This window comes from Rosa rugosa, chromosome 3 (genome assembly GCF_958449725.1).
Source record: "Rosa rugosa chromosome 3, drRosRugo1.1, whole genome shotgun sequence".
NCBI lineage: Eukaryota > Viridiplantae > Streptophyta > Magnoliopsida > Rosales > Rosaceae > Rosa > Rosa rugosa.
Window position 1 is genome coordinate 56,839,202 of NC_084822.1, and position 13,919 is coordinate 56,853,120.

At 38.2% G+C, this 13,919-nt stretch overlaps 1 protein-coding gene, 1 long non-coding RNA gene and 1 other non-coding gene across 4 annotated transcripts; 2 read left to right on the plus strand and 1 right to left on the minus strand.

The window, feature by feature from the left end:
* The first annotated feature begins 2,412 nt into the window (after positions 1 to 2,412).
* LOC133736348 (LIM domain-containing protein WLIM1-like) lies at positions 2,413 to 13,888 on the plus strand. 2 transcript variants are annotated; one of them, XM_062163806.1, is made up of 6 exons: positions 2,413 to 2,418; positions 12,063 to 12,211; positions 12,857 to 12,953; positions 13,053 to 13,096; positions 13,196 to 13,285; positions 13,393 to 13,888. In XM_062163806.1, the coding sequence occupies exons 2-6, from the start codon at positions 12,077 to 12,079 to the stop codon at positions 13,612 to 13,614; spliced, it is 588 nt and encodes a 195-aa protein (XP_062019790.1). In that variant the 5' UTR covers positions 2,413 to 2,418; positions 12,063 to 12,076; the 3' UTR covers positions 13,615 to 13,888. The 2 variants fall into 2 exon arrangements, with proteins under 2 accessions (XP_062019790.1, XP_062019789.1); XM_062163805.1 differs by lacking the exon at positions 2,413 to 2,418 and having other exon boundaries at positions 11,838 to 12,211.
* LOC133735910 (uncharacterized) lies at positions 9,755 to 10,517 on the plus strand. The gene is made up of 3 exons (XR_009859340.1): positions 9,755 to 9,872; positions 9,959 to 10,002; positions 10,111 to 10,517. It is a non-coding gene; the product is annotated as an uncharacterized LOC133735910 (long non-coding RNA).
* On the minus strand, positions 10,616 to 10,687 carry TRNAP-UGG (transfer RNA proline (anticodon UGG)). The gene has a single exon. It is a non-coding gene; the product is annotated as a tRNA-Pro (tRNA).
* Positions 13,889 to 13,919: the final 31 nt, after the last annotated feature.

The window sequence follows — 13,919 nt, forward strand, 5'->3', positions numbered from 1 at the left end:
ATATGGAATAGTTCGAAGAGAGCAATTAGGAATGCTTGCTTCAACCGGGAGGAATAAGCGGCAGTGATTGACATAGCTTCATAGGATGAGAGGACTGCCTACAATGTAGTGTAGTTTTATTCGAAGGAGTAAACATGAGCTGCTTAGTGCCTTGTGTTGGTAAAGCTTCAATTTCCTTGAGCAATTGAAGTTGCCATTCTGAAAGATCAGAGGAAACTGGAGTTGCGGAAAGACAAGCATTGTCGTTTGATTTCCCAATGGAAGCTGAAGGATTGTTGGACATTAAAGTAGGATTAGTAGGAATAGATGCTGCCCTTGATTGAGAAGAGAAGGAAGCAATCATAGCTTGAGGCACTTCATGAGTTGGCGGATAAAAATCATAATGATGTCTATGTAAACACTCTGCTGCACTGTGACCAGTCTTAAAGCAAATTTGACATTGTAAAGAAGAACCGGTAGCAAGAACCTGCCTAGGAGATGGTCTTTGGGAACATGTCAGAGCAATATGGTCAGAATCGTAACATATTTGACAAGATTCAGGTTTGAAGGATGTATTATGAGGATTTCCAATGTCTCCATCTTGATTACAAGAGTCTCGGTTACCGGTGTTGTTATGTTGATGACAAACTATTTTCCCAAAACCATATGAATTTCCAACATTCTTCACCAATCCATGTGTATTAGTATAGTTCTAGAAGTCCCAGCATGATTATTTCTATTGAAAAGATGGTATCCTCCAGAATTTTCATATCCACCAAAGAACCCAAGACCATTTTGATTTCTGCTGTAATATATCCCAGATTGCTGATAATGAACTTTAAATCTTCTTCTTTGATTGAAGCGCTTGTAATCATCAAAATTATCATTAAAAGTAGGAGTAGTAAGATGTGTACCAGAAGAATATTGATAGCAATGCCCTGCCTTGGTTCTTGTATGATTCTCATGATTAGCAGCAAGTGCAGTCACAGGAGCATGAGCAACTGGTTTTGATTCTTGGACAACATCAGACTCAACACTCAGTAATATAGGCTTCTGATCAAAGGTAGTACCCGGTGGCTGAGGTCCTCCAAAAGCAAGAGCAGGAGAAATAGACTTGTGAGCTTCTTCCAGTTCAGCTTCAGCAATGAGTAAAAGAGATCTTAATTCTTGGGTTGAAATCGGGGTAGGCTTAGCCCTAATTATAGTTTTCATAGTAGTATAGTCGGAAGGCAAACCAAGAAGAACAGAGGCAATTATGTCTTCATCAGTCATATGAATCCCTACGTTAGCCAGCTGATCACAAGCTATCTTCACCCGATCCAAGTACTTGTCAATAGAATCTGAACCTTTTCGGAGTTTATAAAAGTTGGTCTTTAATTGCTCTTTGTTAAACCATGAAGTAGAAGCATACTTCTCCTTGAGCAAACACCAAAGTTCACTAGAAGTTTTACTTCCAACAACAAAAGAGAGAACATCACTAGATAGAGTGGCAGCAAGCAAAGTCATAACAACATAATCGTTTTGCTTCCAGTTTATGTACTCTGTTGTGATTTCAGATGTGACTGCGTCTTCTTCTGTGATCATGTATGCTGGAGGACAAGGGAACGATTCATCGATATATTTCATTAGGCCACAACCTTTTAACATTGTCTCTAACAAAAATTTCCATGTGACATAGTTAGAGTTGTCTAAGCGGATTGGAATCAGATTGCAGAAATTGGACAATAGACAATTTTGTAACATAGTACTGTTATCCATGATGCAAGGTAACACAGAATTGTAAAAGAGACTCACAAAATCTTCCCAGTTCAATTCAAGCAAAATTGTAGATTGTAGACCAGAGTAAACATTGATGTCGAGGAAATATCAATGCAGAATTCTGTATCCCAACAATCCCTTATCACACCCTAATAATCCATAGTGTATATAACACTATCCAAGAATATGTATAAGCACAACCTCATCCATTTACAATTGCTTTTCCCTTGTCCCGTTTGTTGGCTGTCTTTCATTCCAATATTCTCCAAATGCAAAAATCACTCCAATTGCTTCAACACAATAAGTACTCCAATGGAGACAAGCAACATTACACACAATCAAAATGGTTCTAATTAATCACAGTAGGTTGCATGATTCGATGTTATGAACACAACCACAAAGAAACCATTCTACGAATAGCCACAAATAATAGACTGGAATTTAGATAATCAATACCCAGAGACCAAAGTGAATACCAGTTCGCTTTCTCTTTGAATTGCCTTGACACAAATTTTCACCTCTCTGTGAATCGCCTTTGAACAAAAATCCCCAAAATTTTAGGGTTTGTAATACTAAAATATCAAAATTCCAACTTATCACTGATGCAACTACTTTGAGCTTGAGAAAGTGATCGCGAACACTATTCATATAAATCCAAAGCGTCGATAAAGGAAAAACAACCTTGAATTTCAACAATTTCGAATAGAATCAACAATTTCGATAGAATCAACTTGGCAAAATATTTCACTTATCTGACCCAATCGGCATGACCATTGCGATTTGACGAACAACACTGATGAACTGAACCGAAAAACTGTGCAATTCTCAAGCAAAACTAGGTTACCGATCGAACCTGGCTCTTGATACCATGAAAGCTTTGTATATTATCTTGAGGAGAAGGAAAGAAAACGAAGAAGAGGTCTGTATTTAATCAAGAAAACAGAGCACATTACAGAATGAGAGTACTAACACTATTTATACAAGAGTCAAGTACATGTATTTATACTATAGAACAGTATATCTAACTTGACTTGGCAAAATACCCTTTTACCCTTAACAAATTCTTTCCTTAGACCTCATATCAAATCTTCATACCAAGTAGGGGTGGCCAAACGAAACCGAAAACCGAAAAAAAAACGCACCGAAAACCGAACCGTAGCCGAAAAAACCGAACCGAAACAAAAAAACCAAACCGAACCGATTATGTTCGGTTCGGTTTTCGGTTTCGGCTAGGTGAAAACCGAACCGAACCGAACCGAACCAAACCGAACCGAAATATTGTGAAATTTTATGACCATGGTTTACCAATCCGATCGGGTTCGAAACTATTGTGAAATTTGCTAAATTTTTTACCACACACATAATTTATTGTAATCATCGCATCCAACGGTCAGTTTTTTTATTTTCTTTGAATTTATAGAGGTTTTTCTTTGGAGTGTATGATATATAAATATAGGTTTATAAGAGTAACTAAGTTTGACCTAGTTGATCGAATTCGAAATGAGAACCAAATTGGCCGGATTTTTTACAACCACCATAAAACATTACAATCTCTCCATCGAGTGGTTGGTTTCTCCAAATTCATTTTTCTCTTCATGGTTGCTTTAGAATGAACCTCAATAATTTAAATACAATATATAAGTCATACTACTTTAGGAGACAAATTGGTATAGGCCAATGTATTGGTAATTAAAATTGAAATTTTTATCTTATGTCAACGCACATCCATCAATGAAATATTTACAAACATGATGTAAAAAAATAAGCACGTTTCGCGGTCGTCACTTTATTGGTCAACCAAGAAAACATACAAGTGACTACGGTTGACCAATCCGATCGGGTTCGAAACTATTGTGAAATTTGCTAAATTTTTAACCACACGCATAATTTATTGTAATAATCGCATCCAACGGTCGGGTTTTTTATTTGCTTTGAATTTATAGAGGTTTCTCTTTGGAGTGTATGATATATAAATATAGGTTTATAAGAGTAACTAAGTTTGACTTAGTTGATCGAATTCGAAACAAGAACCAAAGCCAACCATTTCATATAATGAAGCTTTGAAATTTGATTATGAACTACGAAGCAAGATTATTGTCTTGCCAAAAAAAAAAAAAAAAAGGTTTTATTGAAAAAAAAAACTGTTTTATTGAAAGAAAAAAAAACCGAAAAAAAACCGAACCGAACCGAACCAAAAAATACACAAACCGAACTGAACCGAACCGACAATTCGGTTCGGTTTTCGGTTTCGGCCTAAAACCAAACCGATCTGAACCGAACCCACACGAAACATCTTTAAAAAGAGTAATTAAGCTACATAACAAGAGTAAAAGCAAGAAAAGATCAATAAAACACAACTTGTCATTTGTCTCCTTTGCAGCTTTCTAATGACAGCCTCCCAAGCTTCTCCTCTACAACTGCCTCCTGTAGAGTTGCCTCATCCTCTGCAAGCTGTGCAGCTGCAGGCTGCAGCGGCCTTCTTTGCGATTTCTGCAGCTGCCTTTTTTGCGACTTGTGTAGCTGCAACTGCCTTCCTTGCAAGCTTTGCATTTTCAAACGTCTCTTTTGTTCGCTTTGTGAGCTGTGCAGCTTCAACAGCCTCCTTTGCAAGCTTTGCAGCATCAGCCGCCTCCTTTGCAAACTGTGCAGCTGCAGGGGCCTCCTTTGCGGCCAGTGCAGCTATAGCTGCCTGCTCTGCCCACTGTGCAGCTGCAATCGTCTCCTCTATGAACTGTTCAGCTGCAGCCGCCTTCGCTGCGGCTACAAACTGTACATCTGCTGCCTCCTGCGAAATTCATTATGATGGTAATAAAGCCATTAGTAATCATCATGATCATTGATCAAATAAATCAGAAATCTACAAAACCAGCTTTTTCTATATGACTTTCATATATAGGTGGTTTATTTTATTTATGGTACACATTGATCATTTCCCCACTAGCTACGTACGCATCAAATCTGCTTACCAAGCACCAAACCCCACGGACCCCGAAAAAAGGGTAAACTGCATAACAAGAGCAGAAGCAAGAAAAGAACAATAATACAAAAGTTGTCACATATATAGATTCATAACAAGTCATATATTGATCATGATGTTGGGTCCTGATGGTGGCTGTCTTGGCAATGCTTCTCATGGTGGTGGCGGAGGCCTGCGAGCCAGTTTTGACGACTTTGCAGGCTGCTCAGAGGTTGGTGGACGTGGTAGTGCTACAATGTCTGGATTGCAGAATGGTGGATCCGCAGATTTTGTGGACGTCGGCAATGGTGCAGTTGATCCCACGTCGGGGAAGGGCGGTGGTGCTACCGCAGCTCTTGATCTGAGCAATGCTGGGACTGGTTCGGGTCTGGATCCTTCTGGTGGATCTGGGCTTAGGGCTATAGTTTTTGGTGTTCGGTTTTGAGCCTTGGTGTTTGGCCGTAGGCTTTGGGTTTCAGCTCTTGGTGGTATAAGAGCTTTGGCAATGGTGGAGTTAACGGCGGTGACTGAGGCTGCCATGGAGGAGAAATTGTGTCTGGTTACTGTGGATCCTAGGGATGCCCCCTTTGTGTAGGGAGGTCCTGGGTTCCGTTGAATAAGTTAGGGTTTTTATTTTCTTTTCTTGCCCTAACATTATCTAGGTTTTGGTTCTTGGTCCTATTACCATAGTGATTTCATTTGGTTGCTCTAAGGTAGCCTGCATGGCTTGATATTGACTAGGGATGACAAAAATCTCCAGCGGGGCGGAGCTTCATTGGATACCCGCCCCTAATGGGGGGAGGATTCGGGGATAAATGGGGAATGGGGATGAGGATCCCCAATCCCCGCTATCTAAGATTGGGGATGGAGCGGGGATGGTATTGTAATCCCCATCCCCAAACCCGCCCCAATAATATATACATATATTTAATTTATACATTTTTATATTATATGTATATATTAATTTATTTTTTTATAATATAAATCACAAATATATACATTTACTACTTTACCTTAATGGTTACACTTTTACAATATAAAAGACACCATATAAACCCTAACTTCATAAACAACATCCCAACCGTTCATATTGTTCTCTCTAACCCTAACTGAATTATGATTTATGAATTTAATCATGTTTTAATTTTATTTGTTGTAGATTTTGATTTTAGAAAAGGCAATATGAGAAAAAAATTATTTTATTTATTAAATTCTTATTGGTGATTTGGGGCGGGTTTGGAGACCTAGTCCCCAGTGGGGATGGGGACGGGAATCCCCAATATATTTTTATTGGGGATTGGGGCGGAGATGGTATTGTGATCTCCATCCCCAATCCGCCCCATTGCCATCCCTAATATTGACGTGGCCATTTTGGGGGTAAGTCATGTTGTGTAATCACTTATATTTGATATATGAAAGGCTTGACGTTCTATATCAAAAAAAAAAAAATATGTACTTGAATCATTTCATTTATTTTTATACACGTACATACGTTAGTCATATGTACACAATAAAAGTAAAATGACTTCAACCAATAATAGCTCTTTTTTTTTTTTTTTTGAAATAAAGGTTCATTGCATTAGATGACCAGCCAATAAGCCAGAGTCTAACATTAGTAACATACACTTAAAGACAGAAAAATGGCGGGGAAACAACCAAGCTCCTATCTAAGTAATGTAAACTCATTACAAGTCAATTTGAGCCCGCTTGTAAAGCGAACCCATAAACAAAGAACAACTCCGTGTCTTCTAGGGCAAAATCATTGACTAGTCTCTCTATTAGCCAGACGCGCAATTGCGGTACTAACAGAGAGCCACTTCCTAGCAAACAAATAGGTGCAATTCCTTATCTATAAGCCGCTTGAAAAAAAATGTCAATCTTATTCCAGATAATTACCAACTCCCACATAAGTCATGATCGCAAACGATCGGTCATGGACAAGATATCAGCCCAACTGCCCAAGAAAGTCCACCTCTTGGGCCAGGCCCACCTTCATCATTAAGTGATAAATGAGAGTGGCAAGACACCCTCCTTCAAGGCCCACAAAATAGAGCCCACCAACTGAAGTTGGAGCCCAGGCCCAAGCCCAAACCCAAGCCAAGTCAGCAGAAACCCTACACGCCCTCTGCCATGCCATCGCCGCTGCCAGCCAACTTTCCGGCGGGTGACCTTAATTTCCAGCCAGCCATCAGATCGTGAAAGCCTCTCTGCAGCCAAAAACCGACCAGCAAAACACCGATCAAATCCCACCTGCAAACCAGTCAACTCGGAGAACGCGACCCTTGCAGACGCCTCTCGATCGAAGCCGGTGCGAAAAATGACAACCCACCAAGTTGGCCTCCCTCTGCCTCCCTGGACCACCACCGATTCGATCAGACCCTGCAAATTCTGTCGTCGAGAACTGCTCCAAACAAATCAGATCTCTCCGACCTTCTTCAATTGTAGACACCAAGGTCTTCTTCTCACGGCTCTCGACTATGAGTCCCCGGTGCTAGCCGGTTATCCTGCCGCCGCCACGCTCTGCCCAGAAAACCCTAAGGCTCTGCTTTTTTTTTTTTTTCTTACGTGTTGGTCTTATAATAGCTCTTTTATGCCCCAAATTAAGGAGCGAGTTGTTATTTTGTTAATTTTTCCTTCATTGTGTACATGTGATACACGTACCCATCTGTTGGTCTAAATATTTTAGTAGTAGAGAGAAAATCACACATAAATGCACTAATTTAAAAAAAAAAAAAAAACCGTCTACAACAATCACCTTTGTTTAGAAAACTATCTATCATTTTAAAGGTTTAATGAAATTGATTAGTTTGGTGTATGAAATTAAATTTTATCGTTGCACGTGGTATGAAATTAACCATTCCTTTACCCCAAAATAAAAGGAATGTAGCAATTGATCGACCATGTTAATCCATATACCAGACTAAACTAATTCCCTGGTTAATTAATTAATTACATTAGATGTTAGTTGGATTAACAAGGAATTAGTTTGCCTCCAACAACCAACTTCTATAGTTGAAGTCTTCTCAAAAAAAAAAAAAAACTTCTATAGTTGAAGACATTATCGATTGCTGGACATCCGTACGTGTCAAAGAAAACAATGAAATGCAATACGAAATGAAATCAAGTTTGTGCCGTAAAAGAATGATATGAAATAGAGATTGATTTGAATTCAGCAACTCGCTTTAAGAAAATTTGGAGATTCCGCAAAAGAAAAGAAGTTGATACAACAACCACAGCAAAATCATTTTCAAAACGTCAATTTTTTTATGACATCCCGAGCTCCCCGAGCTTTTCCTTTGCAGTTACAGTTGTCTCGTTTGCATTCGTCTCCTCCGCAGTCTTCGGATAACAATAACTTCCCGAGCTTCTCCTCTAAAACTGCCTCCGGAGTCACTTCATCCTCTGCAAGTTGTGCAGCTGCAGCGGCCTTCTTTGCGAATTCTGCAGCTGCAGCTGCCTTCCTTGCAAGCTTTGCATTTTCAAACGTTTCCTTTGTTCGGTTTGCGAGCTGTGCAGATTCAGCCGCCTCCTTTGCGAGCTTTGCAGCTTCAGCTGCCTCATTTGCAAATTGTACAGCTGCAGTGGCCTCCTTTGCGGCCACTGCAGCTGTAGCCGCCTGCTTTGCGCACTGCACAGCTACAACCGTCTCGTGTATAAACTGTTGAGCTGCAGCCGCCTTCTCTGCAGCTGCAAACTGTATATCTGCTGCCTCCTGCAAAATTCATCATTATAATATTAAAGTCGATCAGTTTTAATCATCATGATCAGATAAATCAGAAATCTACAAAGCTAGCTTTTTCTATATGACTTTCATATTTATTTCCTCCACGGTACAGGTATTAATTCTTTCCTCACTATCCACTTATCAACTCTGCATGTATACCAACAAGTACAGACCCACACGAACCTCTCAGAAAAGAGTAAACAACGTACATAACAAGAGCAGAAGTGAAAGAACAATAATACAAAATTTGCCATATATACAGATTCACGACAAGTCGTTAGGCAGTATCTCACCTCTAACATAAGATTATAAATCGCATTTCTGAGCTTTTTTGGTGTACATATGCCCGCTTGCATCTGGTCTGATATATCCTCCAACGATTTTAACCCGCCCAGTTTATCTTTGTCTTCTATAAATTCCCTCCGGTGATTATATACATCCTTAGCACAGATGGAGGCACGGCTAGTGCAAAGTAATACTTTAATTAGATTATGCCGATTTGTGAAATTACCGAACAGAAACTTAAAAACAAAAAAAAAAAATAGATATGAGTAGTCTTACTGGAGTATATTCCGCTTCATCTTCCGAACTTTCACTTCAATGGCGGGCTGGAATGACACAGATAATGTTGTTAATTGATCTGATTATAAATAAATGCATAGATGAATGAAGGGAAAATCATTAATTCCAACCATTATAAATTATAACATGGGATAAAAGTTGATTATCCAGATTCATCAGAAGTTGCATGTTCAGTGCATAAAATATTATAGTAAACAAAACCTACAACAATTATACCATACAGTTCTGGCATAAAGCAATCTTAAAATTACAATTTACAAACCGAGACCTAGCTGTTACAATGGTATTTCTCTTCAGAAGTGTGAATGTGATGTAGGACTAGAATGGACCCAGTTTAGCCGAAAAACCATAAAAGTAAAGAAGCGGTGTAGAATCAAGAAGAGTGATTGGAAAATAGGTAACTCACGCGTAATCAAGTTACTAGCCGCTGGAATATTCAAGAAGATTTGGTTTTGGACTTTTCAGGTTTTTCGTGCGAAAAGTCAGGTTTTGATTTTGAATCATATTTGACTAACTTTTGGCTTAAATCTGATAGGGCTCACTTTATCCGATTCGTGATTCTACACCGCTTCTTTACTTTTATGGTTTTTCGGCTAAACTGGATCCATTCTCGTCCTACATCAGATCCCTCGTGAAGGATATAAAAGGGTGAGTTGGGTTCCTACTTTCTTCAAAGGCATGTGCATGCAGCTAACATGGTTGCTTGTATATATTGACTACAATTTGACGGCCACCTGTTGTTCTGTAGGACTGAGGTTGAATGGTATCCCGCAAGATATATGCTTGACACGATCGGAGAATGCTAAGTCAATCACTACAACTGAAGATTGTGATAGTTTCTTCTCCTTTTTCAGTGCACTTGAAGTAAATGATGTAAGCTGGTTATTTACATGGTCTTAAACTCTTAGTTTAGTTTTTGACTTTTTTCTAGGGTCTTATTTGCTTCTCGTTCTTAACAGACCTATAAGCGGACAAATCAGGTGGGACGTGATTTTAATATCGGGTGAGCTCATTTAAGAAAGAGATTTTTTATTTTTTCTTTCTCAGTGCGGCTATTGATTGTTGGATGCTTGTAAACTTTCAGTACTTTAGTGACATTATTTTTGCGTAGGTCAATTATTCGAGATCAGATTATCCCCCATGCAGTTTCATGGTTTACAGGGGAGGCTATTGAGAGACATGACTCGTCAGATGATGAAGACCGATACCTTAGACTTGAAGCTCAATTTGATGATGAAGACGATGAAGACGATGATGATTATGAAGACCTTGATGATGATTAGACTCTAATGGATACTCTGAGGACGAAGAAGACATGGAAAATTACAATTATTATTAAGTGAAAGATGAAAATATAGATTTTGAAACCTGAGAGTGCATATTTGGTATATGCTGAGGAGTAGTTTGTTGGCAGTTTTAGAATGTTTTGAAGTGCCCATGTATCATGATGTGCATGTACGCTTGGAACTTGGCCGAAATTTAGCTCCCTATCTCGGAAAAAGTATGTTAAAATTACTTATTGCTCTCACGTACAAACCCTAATTCTTCTCATATAATCAAAGTTGCATTATCATTAAAAAAAAAATTGTAACAGAAGTAATAAAGCCAGATTAAAAGGGGCATTCCGAGAATCGAACTCGGGACCTCTCGCACCCAAAGCGAGAATCATACCACTAGACCAAATGCCCAACTTGTTAATGATGCTTCATTATGTTATCTACAGTCTAGTCATTTCATTCTCATATAATAATTATGGAATCAGAAGTCAATGTGGGACAGTACAATTATGCATCACCCATGGAATCAGCTGGCATGTCATGATCATGGAGTGTGGTCGAAGAATTGGCGCAAGAGACCACGTTGTCGCATCAAAAAAATAATCCGCAGCTGTAATTGTATCTGCCTCAAAATCGATTTATTTATCGACATGCATTTGATATATTATTGGAATGTTTCTTAAATGTACTTCATAAATATATATAATTTATGCCTCATGTCTAAAACAATATAATATTACGTTGAAGCTTAAGCATTTTGGATTCAAAATTATTATACTAAAAGTTATAACGATGTACTTTTAGATATGAAAGATATGGAGAAAGAATTGTAGAATGACCTTTTAGAATATGGCTTTTACTTTATTAGCTGTGCACCCCCTATAATGGAATCCTGGAGGAAAGATATCTTTAATCTTTTAGAGTAGAAGAATGCAAAGCCAGGTAGATGAAATGCTGGCATTTGAAGGACATGTAGCATCAAACTAAAGGAAAAAAGAATGATTGATGCAATTCCTTTAAGCTCAATTTTTCTAAAAGGTTCCTCAGATCAGATGTGTTACCCATTATTGCTACTCATACATGTATCCCACTAATTAGTGTCCCACAGCTAACTAAAATGGAACTTAATCAAAGCAATGAAATTATAAATAGTCATGTTTTTTTTCTGAATAAAGCTCAACTGATCAACTAATTATTGAATGGGACATGTATTATGTATATATATATATGTTGGCCAGCTATTAATTTCATGATGAAGTCATCAAGTTTGGGGCACAATCCCACGTGGTGTTATTTTCCAGCTAGCATCTCATGATGCATAATGAAGGCAAATGTATGGTTTATATGTATTTAGAGGATGGGCGGGGAATTCTCAGAGGTGGGACAAACCTTTTGATCTTTCGGAATTGAGGTTGAGACAATAACTATCTTCAAAAACCAACTTTGCCTAATCTAATCCGTTACTTGATTTATGAAATGAAAAATGGTTTATATGTACGTATACTTGTTTGATCAATCTGTCACTTTAATTGCATAGATGTACTAAAAATGAGCTCGTGGACAAATGATGAAGCTGAAAAAAAAATATATCTAACAGACAGTGGTAGGTGGGTGCTTAAAAATTGGGACACCATGATTGTTTAACAGCACCCAACTTTAATCTGTCTACACATTTCTTGCTTTTTGGTCCCTGCAACCCCCATATTCTCTACTCTCTATCGTTCATTTTCCTCATCAATCTCTCCTCAGCTCAGAAAGAGTAGTAGTCAATAGGAAAAACAAGAAGAAGAAGAAGAAGAAATGGCATTTGCAGGAACAACCCAGAAATGCATGGCTTGTGACAAAACTGTGTATCTGGTTGATAAGCTCACAGCTGATAACAGAATCTATCACAAAGCCTGCTTTAGATGCCACCACTGCAAAGGAACCCTCAAGGTATTTATAGAATATAGTATTTATATTCAATTAATTACAGTGTCAACACTAATTTTCATAATCACTCACTTGAATTAGCAACATTGTTTTCTTGTGTTTTTCATGAGTGTTCACAGTGATTTTGAGATCAAAATGGACCTCATAGCTTGCAGTAGGTCATAGAGTGCTAATCACAATAATATATTTTGGTTCAGTAAAACTATTTCTTCAAATTTCCATTTGTATGATCAAGTTGCTTCTTTCTCGTTTAGAGTAAACTCTGTTATATGTTGCTTATCCTGTATACATTTTTCTTGAACATTGAATATCTAGAAAATTCAACCGCATCTTGATATTACAGAATCATAGATCAGACCCCCAAATTTGATAAAGGGATATAGTTCTTAGCTCAAACCCGAGAACTGAACTAGACATTTGAGACTGTCAGACTTAAAAATTCTGGCTTTGTTCTATCTAGATCTATCTAGAAATTGTTTCCGTTTTGAGATCTTACTTTTCATCTGTTGCTTCCATGTGATATATATATATATATATATTGGACTAGTTTGCCAAAATGTAGCTTGTATATTAAAACAAACAGCCAATAATTCCAACTTGCACAGTATATACTTGTGGTTTTCTTACGGAATTTCATCAAATTTGCAGCTCAGCAACTACAATTCATTTGAGGGAGTACTTTACTGCAGGCCACACTTTGATCAACTCTTCAAAAGAACTGGCAGTCTTGACAAAAGCTTTGAAGGTAAAACCTGATAGCATTCGCCGAAGTAACCAACATTACTTTCTCTCTAAGTGGCTTACTTTGGATCAATTTCCTATTGTATTTTATTTTCCTTTTCAGGCACACCAAAAATTGTAAAACCAGAGAGACCTGTTGATAATGAGGTATGTGTTCCCCAGAAGTCAATGATGATAGCCTATGCATTATACACAACTTCTTAAAATCTATTCAGCATCGATCTTGACATTGACCTGTTTTAACAGAAAGCTGCAGTGGCTAAAGCTTCAAGCATGTTTGGTGGAACCAGAGATAAATGCTTTGGCTGCAAGAAAACTGTTTATCCAACAGAAAAGGTAACACCAACTTCTAGCCGTAACTAATTAATATCACATCATACAGTTTACTCACTTGCAGAAAAAGCAAGCAAGATTAACGCTTTTGAAATTTGATTGATTAAAAGGTTTCGGTGAATGGAACTCCCTACCACAAGATGTGCTTCAAATGTACACATGGAGGGTGTACAATCAGCCCATCGAACTACATTGCACATGAGGGCCGACTCTACTGCAAGCACCACCACACCCAACTCATCAAGGAGAAAGGAAACTTGAGCCAACTCGAGGGTGGTGGTGACCATGATGAGAAAGTAGTCGGTGCCACAGAAATTGCTGCTGAAATATGATCCGCAACAAAGAATATATGGATGATAAACAAGCCCTTTTTCTATCGATGCTGTTGTCCCTCATACTTTACCATTTCCTTGCAATCTAAGTCGGTGGAATCCTATATAGAATTCTAGTGTGCGGGTTCATTTGTTGTTTTCAGGTTTTGCTGTGAGGTTGTGTATGCATTTCCTCAGATGAGATGCCAAATGAGGCTTATTTGTACTCTCTATTTTGTTCTTACTGGTTTTCAATATATGTTGAGAACTCCTGACACTAAAGGAGCAGTTCATATATGAAGCCAAGTGCTTAATTAACCATGGTG